This window comes from Molossus molossus, unplaced genomic scaffold (assembly GCF_014108415.1).
Source record: "Molossus molossus isolate mMolMol1 unplaced genomic scaffold, mMolMol1.p scaffold_m16_p_4, whole genome shotgun sequence".
NCBI lineage: Eukaryota > Metazoa > Chordata > Mammalia > Chiroptera > Molossidae > Molossus > Molossus molossus.
Window position 1 is genome coordinate 3,613,677 of NW_023425377.1, and position 11,153 is coordinate 3,624,829.

The 11,153-nt window shown below is 47.6% G+C and overlaps 2 protein-coding genes across 3 annotated transcripts in view; one reads left to right on the plus strand and one right to left on the minus strand.

Moving 5' to 3' along the window:
• EIF2AK1 (eukaryotic translation initiation factor 2 alpha kinase 1) overlaps positions 1-3,757 on the plus strand; it is a 29,847-nt gene extending 26,090 nt beyond the window's left edge. For both annotated transcript variants that reach the window (XM_036282055.1, XM_036282056.1), the window contains exons 14-15: positions 175-408; positions 2,992-3,757. In XM_036282055.1, the coding sequence (XP_036137948.1) occupies positions 175-408; positions 2,992-3,123 (366 nt within the window). In that variant the 3' untranslated portion in view covers positions 3,124-3,757. The remainder of the gene's footprint in view (positions 1-174; positions 409-2,991) is intronic.
• A 562-nt stretch (positions 3,758-4,319) lies between these two features.
• AIMP2 (aminoacyl tRNA synthetase complex interacting multifunctional protein 2) lies at positions 4,320-10,952 on the minus strand. Its single transcript, XM_036240021.1, has 4 exons — positions 10,726-10,952; positions 7,805-8,011; positions 5,832-6,063; positions 4,320-4,726 (listed from the first exon to the last, which is right to left on the minus strand). Exons 1-4 carry the CDS (start codon positions 10,858-10,860, stop codon positions 4,338-4,340), a joined length of 963 nt encoding a protein of 320 aa, XP_036095914.1. The 5' UTR covers positions 10,861-10,952; the 3' UTR covers positions 4,320-4,337.
• Between the last annotated feature and the right edge of the window lie 201 nt (positions 10,953-11,153).

Here is an 11,153-nt window from a genome sequence, read left to right on the forward strand (position 1 = left end):
TCTGGCTGGCAGGTAACTGCCTGTGAGAGAGGAGCCGGCGGCCATGGTCCTTCATGGTAGACTGCAAACGTCCTTCCTTAGAGACACTCGTGCTGCAGAGGGCGGTGTGGAGAGGGCGGTGCAGACACGATGCTCACTTTGTATTCACTCCGTGGCCCTTCCCGCTTCTCGCAGTCCGACATGTACAGCTTGGGTGTGATCCTGCTGGAGCTCTTCCAGCCATTTGGAACGGAAATGGAGCGAGCACAGGTTCTCACAGGTTTGAGAAGTGGTCAGATACCCGAGTCCCTCAGTCAGAGGTGTCCCGTCCAGGCCAAGTGCATCCAGCAGCTAACCAGGAGGAACGCGTCCCAGCGGCCGTCCGCCGTGCAGCTGCTGCAGAGTGAGCTTTTCCAGAATTCCGGAAGTGTACGTATGGCTTTTCTAAGTGCTGGGGAAAACGTGAAGCTCAGTTTGTTTAAATTGTGAATCTCATTTTGTAAAGAACAGTAGAGCTTAAGTAAGACTTAGGGAAGCAAAATATGTGACCCCCTCTCAGCGTCCCAGCAGCACACCTGTTTGCACAGTCCAAGTGCACAAGAGGACCACTGCCAGCTGCCTGCTCTAAAAATTGTCAGTATAGGCTCGTGTCCAGCCTCATCTCACTAAGCCAAAAGGTTTTAGTTTTCATTTCCAACTCTGCTATGTAGCCTTTCGTAAATGATTATAACGGGCCTACTAGTAAAAAGGGACACACAGCAAAGGGTAACAGCGGTCATTCTTGGGGAGTGAAGCAGGGGTGCCAGAGACCGCCTGAGCCAACCTGAGGTGTTCAGCATTCCCCTGTGGTTCTGGTGTTCTGTTCTGCGGCATGGTGTTGCCCCGGGCAGCCCACCCCCTTCCTTCTTCCTGACAAGTTAGAGTGCCGAGCAGTCTCGTATTGCATTTACTGCAACATTTCTCATCCATTCTGATTCTCGAGAAACTTGCTAAGAGTTAAAAGCTTGATTCAAAGGTATGTTCACAGATCCTGTTGTCTGTTGCTACTCAAAGTGTGTTCCTCAGACTCAGCAGCATCAGCATTATCTGGGGCTTATTACAAACACAGGGTCTTGGGCTCCACCGCAGACCCAGAGTCAGAATCTGCATTGAGAAGACCCGAGTGATTTACACACACTGTCCGAGCAGCACTGTGAGTGCAGCGGTTCTCAGCCTCTCCAGACCAGCAGCTTTAGATCGCAGGAACTTGATAGAATTCGGTGGGGTGGGGTAGGGGTAGAAAGGGCAGTCGTCTGTTCTTTAACAAACCCTCAAAGTGATTCTGGTGACCCAGTAATTTGGGAACATCTTGCAGTTAACTGTTTAGTTGATTTATCTATTTAAGGCTTATTAATTTTCAAGTAAAACTTCCCTGGCCGGTTTGGCTCAGCGGTTAGAGCATCGGCCTGCGGTCCGGAGAGACCCGGGTTCGGTTCCCACTAAGGGCACATACTTCGGTTGCAGTTTGTCCCCGGCCCTGGTTGGTCGTGCGGGTGGCAGCCACTCGATGTGTCCCTTCACGTCGATGTTTCTCTCTCCCTCCCACTTTATCTGTACAAAAAATGGAAAAATATCCTCGGGTGAGGATAAAAAAAAAAAAAAATTTCAAGTAAAACTGATTTGTGCTGTTTTGAGCGGTAAATAGACAGGTAGAGTACTTTTCTGAGACTTTGGCAATGGCAGGTGTGGTTATTAAATGATCTCCTTGGGTGGAAGGGATTTCTAACTCCCAGTTAAGGTAGCTTTTAGAGACCAGTTATTTGGTATTTGTGGTAAGGATTTCTCCTATTTTGGAGAGTTATTTATGAAGTAATCTCTACACAATAAATCTGTATGCACAGGAAGTTCCCACTTTGCACAGTAGAGCAGAACTGTAAAGACCATGCAAAGAGGTCTTGATAATCAACGGGGAAAGTTACGATTATTCCACAACCTTAAAAATGTCTATCAAAGCATTAAAACTCTGGTCAGGTATAGATAATATAGAAATGAAAACAAACAAACTGGCCTGGCTGGTGTGGCTCAGTAGTTGAGTGTCGACCCATGCACCAAGAGGTCGCTGGTTCGATTCTGGGTCAGGGCACATGCCTGGGTTATGGGCTCCATCCCCAGTGTGGGGACATGCAGGAGGCAGCCAATCGATGATCTCTCTCATCGATGTCTCTCTCCCTCCCTCCCTCTCTAAAATCAATAAAAAATGATAAAAAAGAACAAAACTGTAAAACTAATATTTAGTGCAGTATAATTGAGAATTAAGTGTTTCAGGACTAGTTTGAACAGTGCTCGCTGTGTGACCTTGCGGGGGGGGGCTTTCTTCAGTGCCCTTGGAACCGTCGTGCTCCTTGCTATACTAGGTGCGGATCAGCCTCCATTTGATCTTTGGCAAATTCGATGCCGTGAAATGTCTCCTAGAGTTCTTCTAATGTGAAGTTTTCTGCTGGGACTCTCTGGGACAGCTTCCTCACTCTGTTGACAAGTCCCTTTACTGGGTCCTGTGGTTGCTCACCAGTCTGTCTAGTGGAGGCAGGGTCAGCTGTTTCTTCTGACACCATTTCAGGTTGATTCTCACTTCCAGCAATACCACTTCTCCTTAGTTTGCTGCACTTCTGCCCATTGGCCAGTTCCCTTTCAGTTGTCCACTTTTTAAAAATGTCACTTGGGTCTGTCACTGGGAGACAGAGAAGCAGCATAGCCATACACACGACCTGCGTATAAACTAACAGATGCATCGACCGATGGACTTCATGAGGTGATGTGATTGGTCTGGATCAGGACATGTATCAGTTACCTGGTGTTTTGTGGACTAAACCATAGTGCCAACTGACACTTGAACCATGCTGCCTGGTAACTGGCCTTATTTCACTGGACTGATAACTGGGATCCATGCATATCGGGGCTATACAAAGAGAGGCATGCCTGTGTATTTAAAAGGAAAGAAGCCATTTTAATGGAACTTAGCAATTTCTATTTCAGGTTAATCTCACCCTGCAAATGAAGATACTGGAGCAAGAGAAAGAAATCGAAGAACTAAAGAAGCAGCTAAGCCTCCTTTCTCAGGACAAAGGGGTTAAGGATAATATGAAAGATGGGGGCGTTCCCGTCTAGCTTTATTAGGCTGTAAAGTATGAAGGTGGACTACTTCAACTCTTTAAGCTCAAATCAACTGGATTGTATAGTTTCAATCTTTATGGGGGTATAGATGATGAAATACTTAAGTTTGTATATGACTTAAGTGAGGTGTGGAAGTACCCTCAATTCCTTAAGTATCTTTCCTGATCTAGCATTTTGAACTTGACTGCTCTAAAACCTACTGTGCTCTGTCCCCTCTTCTGTCCCACAAGCTCCTATCCTGGGTCTCTTAATACTACTGTCTAGTCTCTCAGACTAAAAGTTTACACATCACCCTCAGTTCTTTTCTCTTTTGAACTCTGCCTGTCGACCACCAAATCCTCCCCTAGAAGCTTGCACTGTAGAAATCTGAGTGTGCTCACACTCACTGTGCATGAGCTGGACTGGTGGTGTAGACAGCTGCCATTTTCCCTGACCCTGTCCCATGCTACCAGTTAGCTACCAGAGGACACGTCATCATGCCCTGGCTCAAAGCCTTTGCTGCCTCTAAGGTAAAATGTGAACTTCTTAAGTGTACATCATCCCGCCTATTTCTTTCTTTCTTTTTTTATCCTCACCCAGGACATTTTTTGTTCAGGTAGAGTGGGAGGGAGAGAGAGGAAGAGAGAGAGAGAGAAAAAAAAACATCGATGTGAAAGGGACACATCAAGTGGCTGCCACCCGCACGACCGACCAGGGCCGGGGACAAACCGCAACCGAGGTACATGCCCTTAGCGGGAACCGAACCCGGGTCTCGGGACCGCAGGCTGATGCTCTAACCGCTGAGCCAAACCGGCCAGGGCCATCCCGCCTATTTCTGTCCTCATCACCTTTAGCTGGAATCATCCCCTTTCCAAGCTCTGCATTTCCTGCCCCTAAATGATCTCAGAGTAGTTCTGATGCCAGGGTTCCTGTGTCTGCACCTGCAGTTTTCTTCACAGCACCTGACTCCCGCGTTCCTCAAAGACGACAACACGATCTGTTCTTTTTGTACTGAAAAGGTGCCTGCCACTAGCTGGTACGTGTCACAGTGTACGGTACACGACACTGCTGAATTTTAAATAAAACAAAAACCACAGGTTGCATGGTGCTTTTATTGATACTTGACAATGGCCCTAAAGATGGGTTTTAGTACAAGTCTCTTTACCAATAACAGGGATGAAATAGCACCAGTCTTAAAATCAAAACCCATTAAAACCAGTTCCCGAGATTCACTGAAGGAGCTTGAGGGCAGTGCTGAAAGGCGCCAGGTTCTCACAGGCGCTCATCCACTTCTGCACGCTGGCTGGCACGGGCACACTGCAGCCTCTGGTCTGCTGCAGCACCGACCAGAGCATGACGTCGGCCACGGTGAGTTCATTCCCCACGAGCCAGGGGCTCTTCCCGAGAGCAGAGTTCATGGAGCAGAGCACGGCGGCTTTTTCTTTACCACTTCCCTCTTTTAACTGAAAAATAGCTCTGTCTACCCAGCTATCTATGAGGGTTGAATTGACTGCATTATGCTTCTGGCCAAACAGAGAGAACAAGAAACGTGCAATGTTCCCTTCTCCCTCGATGGGACACATCCTCTGGACACTGAACTTCATCTGAGTCTTTGGCACTGAAAGGAAAACACCCCATGAAAGTCAACAGGGGCACCACCCAGAGGCAGTACTTACATGTGGGGATGGGATTCCCTCACCATGAACTGGCAAGGGAAACTAGTTTCAAGAAAATCACACTTTTAGGTGTAATACTCAAGAAACTTTAAACTACGTTTAAAGAATGCAAACTAGCCCGGCTGGAGGGGGTTGTGGGTTTGATGCCCAGTCAGGGAGCCACTGAAGGCAACCGATCAATGTTTCTCCCCCTTCCTCTCTCTCTAAGCATGTCCTCAGGTGAGAATAAAAACAAAAAAAAAAGAACAACTATATGTTAACCAAGCAATCATCTGGTATTTAATTATGGCAGTTTTTACGCTACAGGGGACCTCAGACCATCTAGTCCAATCCCGGTGTCTGAATTTCCAGGATGAGGACCAGGAACCCCCAACCCAGGTCAGAGACTTTGTACCCTTAGCCCCTCCATTTGTGTGTAGCTGAGGGTGGCTAAGGCATTACTGGATGGACAACACTAACTCACTTCCCTTGCACAACCAGGGGAGGCATTCTTCACTGTGATAACGGATGTTACCATGCCATCCTTTATGGCTATTTGTTTTTTTTTTATCCTTACCCGAGGACATTTTTTCTATTTTTTGTTCAGATAGAGTGTGGGACGGAGAGAGAGAGAGAGAGAGAGAGAGAAACATCGACGTGAAAGGGACACGTCGAGTGGTTGCCACCCACACGACCCAACCAGGGCCGGGGACAAACTGCAACCGAAGTACGTGCCCTTAGTGGGAACCGAACCCGAGTCTCTCCGGACCGCAGGCCGATGCTCTAACCGCTGAGCCAAACCGGCCAGGGCCCTTTATGGCTATTTGTAAACATAACATCAATGTCCCTGTAATGACAGGTTTTAGAATGTGAGGGCAAGATGGCTATGACAGCTGCTACTCCCCTCTGGCTGGTTAGACAGGATCTCCCCTAAAATTGTGCCTCTACTGGAGACCCTAACCCTTCCATAGGAAGGAAGATGGTTTGGGGTCAGGATTCATCTGTGCTCTTCTAGTCGGACCCGAAAGCACATGGCTGAAGTCTGTACAGCTGAAGAATGTCACTTACCATTCTTCCAAATAAGAGTAAAACCCAGCTGGTATTCATTACGGGGCTGTTTTACAGTCTGCTCGCCAAAGCACCTGAGAAGGTTTTCTGGCACATTCTTGACCGCTGAGTGTGTGTGGACGGTGGACAGGACCTTGTAGCGGCTGCAGAGCAGCCGGTGCAGCACGAGCAGGGCGAGGGGCGGCGCGGCAGGGTTTGCGTTGATCACGATATCTTTCAGAGCCCCGTGGTCCTAGGGGAGGGAACCCGAACACAGGTGTTACGGCATCAGTTTGAGAGTGTACACTTGTATCAGGTGCTGTTCTGAGACCCTCGTGCCCATGCAGAAGGCGCTGCCATTATCCCCCTAACAGCTGATGACACGAGTCCTGGGGAGATACGCAACTCATCCAGGGTCACTCAGCTCAGTGAGAAGTCGAGCGGGGCTATGATGTGACGTCAGCCCTTTAGCCCCTGCACCACTGGCTCCTGACAAAAAGTTAACTACTCTCAAATCAGTAAAACAACATATTAGGAATGACACTTATATCTGTCCCTAAGTTTGAAAAAAAATCACACGTAATTATGGTCAGCCTATTGTATCCGTAGGTTTTGCACCTGCAGATTCAACCAACTGGGGACTGAAAACTATTTTTGATGTGCAGTTGTGTACCTGCAGATGTAAAAGCTGACTATGCATTGTTCTATGTCATTTTAAGTAAGGGGCCTGAGCATCTATGGATTTTGGTATCCAAGGGGGATCCTGTAATTAGTCCCCCGTGGATACAGAGGTACGACTATACTCCATTTATCAAATCTAACACCTGACCACCTAACAGCATCAATTGTTCACATCAATTTGTTTTGTGTTACATGTCAATGAAGAGTCTCCTGAAAAGCGTTGGCTCAAAATATCTTTGGTAATGGGAGGTGGAGGGAGTCAATCTGGCCTCTGGTTTTGCACTCCTGACTGATGCCCTTCGCATGAACTATGATGAATGCTTTGCAGCTGTCTGAACATAGCATGTCACTTGACGCTGTGCCTTCTTGGGTATCAAAATGAATCTCAAGCAGCACGTGCTCTGGGGAACCTTTCCAGTGTCCTGAGACCAGCACAGCTGTGTCTGGTAACCAACTCATCAACTGGACTGGCTCCCTGTGGGCCTGGCCAGGTCTCACTGGGGCCTCAGTGCATTTGAACATGTACTGGGTGATAAAGGGACACGTGCAGAGGTACCAAGGTTACCAAAAACTGAGCCTTGGGGTAGACACTGCAATATAGCCTGCATTTTTCAGGTCCTCAAGTTTTACCATTTCTATCACCAATTCTAGAGGGCACTGGCAGGGACTCTTGGGACAAACCCTTTTGCACCCTCCAATACATACTGTGTGATAAGACATTCTTTCTTTACCTATCAGTTTACACCCTAAATTATCCAAAGATTGTCGGCTGATCATTAAAGGTGGCTGATACAACTTAATTTTAATAAAGCAAATTGAATTTAAGCAAACTACACCTTGAACTACAAGACTGTGATGGCTCTTAGCAGTATAATTGACCAGGATTGGTGGGTGTTTTGTGGCTGGGCAGCCACAGCCCTGACAGTCAGGCTACTCTGAGTCAGCGTTGACTGCTGAACCTTAGGAGCACAGAACGAGTCATCGAAGATCTGTCTGTCCAGGGCTCAGGCTGCTGGAATGCTGCGGGGAATGGGGAGAAGCTGTAACTGGACTCCCTTCTCTGCCTCAGGATCCTCCCTGCTCTTCTGCACTGGGTCTGAGAGGTCAAGCAGCAGCTTTAGAACTGGTTTTGGCTTCACTGAGAGCTCATGAACCCGCTCTGAGCAACAGAACAATCATGTAGGGGAGGAAAAAGATCATGCTCTTTGTCCTGCCTCTGAAAACTAGCAAGCCAAGGCTTCATTCACATGAGCACAATTTTCTGGCACTAACAACCTAGCATGCTGATGTTCTTTAGCTTTAAGTGAACTCACCTTTCCAAGTACTGAATTTAAGTCCAATGCACTGGTTGATAAAGCAGTGGGCTCTTCGGCTTGGATTATGTGGGTTACGTCCAAGTCTGCATCTGGCGTCTGAATCATCTTGGAGAGACCATCGACTGCAGCTTTCAATTCGTACAGACGTTTTAAAATATTGTCCTGACGGGACTCAAGAGCTTGAAGAGATGGGTCAGACCCTCCCTAAGCAAACCAACACCACAGTGTTCATTTCCTCGACCATCAAAGCAGTCTGCTTAATTTGATCACTTGTCTTCTATTTAGTTCCACAAATTCATCAAACCTCCCACCTTTTAAAAAACATTAAAACAAAGCAACATAATCTCATTTCCCCCACTGTCTAATAGGTCCTGCTAGCCACCCACAAATGCTTTAAAGCAAATAAAAAGCATGACTGAAAGCTACTTTGAAACTGTGTAACTCTAATTTCAGGTAATTTAGTCTAAGAGAAGGATAGAAAATAAATACAAATTGTTCTTTATTCTTCCTATCAAAACACTTTATTTAAACAAATAGAAATGGGGGAGCAGTGAAAATGTAACTCAATTTACACTAATAGAAGGGAAAAGGGAGCACACAGAGCTTAAAATAAACAAGTGTCCTTTGGCTTGGAAGTCTGTCCAGGAGGTCAAATGATCAGTTCCCCAAATGCTTCATTCTCAGGGCAGTACTGGAACTCTCATCTTCGACTCATCTAGAACTTTTACTGCCACGTATAAATATGGAATGCTTACATTCTTCATTCACTGAATCTTTGCATCTTTCTTGCCTGGTATAGTGATCAGTACACAGTACGTTACCAATGTTTGTTTGTTTATTTATTTATGTATTTATTTTTCTTTATTGATGTTAAAGAGGAAGGGAGAGGCAGAGAGAGACAGAAACATCCATGAGAGAGAACTTCAACTGGCTGCCTCCTGCACGCTCCCCTCTCCCCCCACTGGGGATCGGGCCCACAACCTGGGCATGTGCCCTGACCGGGAATCAAACCAGCGACCTCTTGGTGCATGGGTCAACGCTCAACCACTGAGCCATACCAGCCAGACCCAATGTTTATAATAAACCTAAAATCAATACAGATTTAACTTATAAAGTAATATCGAGAAACCACCCAAGCCCGACTGGTGTGGTTCATCATCCCATGGACTGAGAGGTCCCACTTGGATTCCAGGTCACAGAATGTGCCTGAGTTGCAGGCTCAGTACCCCGTGGGAGCAGCCCATTGACGTTTCTCATCAATGTTTCTATCCCTCCCTTTCCCTCTCTAAAAATATCAATGAAAACATTAGGAAAAAATACGTTTTTATTTGAGAGAGGGAGAGATAGAAACATCAATGTGAGAGAGATACATGAACAGGCTGCCTCCTGCATGCCCCCTACTGGGGATGGAGCCGGCAACCCAGGCCTGTGCCGACCGGAAATCCAACCAGGACCTCTCAGTCCATGGGACATCGTTCATGTGGGGCTCAGTATGCCATTAAAATAATAAGGTGCTCACCAGAAACCAGTCTGAATACAAGACGAGTGCTACTTCCTGTGTAACACTCATGTTACTCAATGACAGTGTTCCTGAGTAATATTTCCGATCTCTTACCCAGAATGGTTTGCTGCACTGTTTGTGCACAATCTTATTCATTTCTACAAATGGCAGTAGGGTCCCTGCTGAGCTAGGATGAAGAAGCATCTACTGGATTCAAATGTCTTCAATGTACTGAAAATACTCAAACCAGTAACATGGCCTGTGATGACCAGCTCTAGCACAGCCGATCTCATCCCTTGTTCTGAGGAATGAGGAAATGTTCAACTCTGCTTTACTTATCATCCTTCTGTTTTTAAAAAATTTATTTTATTATTGGTTTTTGATTTTTTTTTTTGTACCTGCCCCTAGCAGGAACCAAACCCAGGACTCTCTGGTCCGCAGGCCGATGCTCCAACTGCTGAGCCAAACTGGCCAGGGCTACTTATCATCCTTTTAAATCTCGGTTTGTTGGGGGTTTTTTTGCTTTGACTAGACTGTGACCTATTGTGTTTACCCGCTTGTTTTATGTTCTATGTATTTAGGAGCAGTTTATTCTTTGTGTTGCTGTCATTGTGATGTATTTCTAATTAACTGTCTATCCACTACCATCATCTGCTACTGAAGTGGGACTGTGTCTTCTAAAGTTAGAAACTCTGGGGAGGGCGCCAGCATCAGGGATTTGTATACACTGCCGGTGAGAGCACACATCAGCGTCACCACTTTGGAAAGCAATTTATCTAGTCCGTCCCGTTGAAGACAGACCTGCCCGCGGAATCAGCAATCCCATCCCTAGTAAATACCCCACGTCGACTCGCGTACAAAAACATTCACTGCAGAAGGAAGAAACTTACAACGGAAAACCTGCGGACCTACGTGAGCAGTGGGATGGACAAACCGTGGGGTTAGTTTTGCGTTGGGAGCGGACTGCAGAGGGGACGGATACTTCGTCATTTCACGCAACAAAGCGAATCCTGAAGTCATGATGTCTAGACTCATCCAGACACAGGACACAAACTGCATGCCTCCATTCACAGCAAGACTACGTGGTCTGGGGATGCCTCTTTCGGGGGCACATAAGAAAAGCAGGGCACGATCAGGGAAGTCGGGCTTTGAGGGCAGTGACGACGTGTGTTAACCAAGGTGGTGGTGACATTGAGATCTGCGTTATGTTTAAAGTTGGCATTTTCCTGTAAGTAAAGTTTAAGCAACCAACCAGAGGCGAAAAAAGAAAATAAATACACGACCCGGGCCTGGAGGGTCCCCAGCCCCTAACCCCGTTACGCCGCAGGCCAGGCCACGGCGCCTGCGCACTGAGCGGGCGGAAGGCCTGGGCGCCTGCGCACTGAACGGTTGGAAGGGCGGGGCCGCGCGCTCTTACCTGCACGTGGCTCACGTTCTGCGCCGGGCTGCTGTCCCTGCAGTGCACGTTGGGGAGCCGGTACATGCAGGTGGGAAGCTCTACACGGAGAGATGCGCCACCCTCGTGATAGGGCTTTACCTGGTACATCGGCATCGTGAGAACCACTGGAGGGAAGGTGGCGGGTGAGGGACACGAACGCCCTGAAACCGTCAGAGACCTCCACGGACCGCGGCCACCTTCTTTCTGATCCGGCGGCGAGCGTTCGGCAAAGCTCAGTTCCTGTGCTCTAATTGGCCCGGGCTCTCTGGACGTCACGAACCGGACTTTTCATTCCACCAATCAGCGAGAAGGAGACGGACCCGCCGGTTTCTGCCCCATCCGGAAGGGGAGGGACTCCGTTTCAGAAACAGCCAATGGGCGGTTCGAAGGCGGGGCACCCGTGGGAG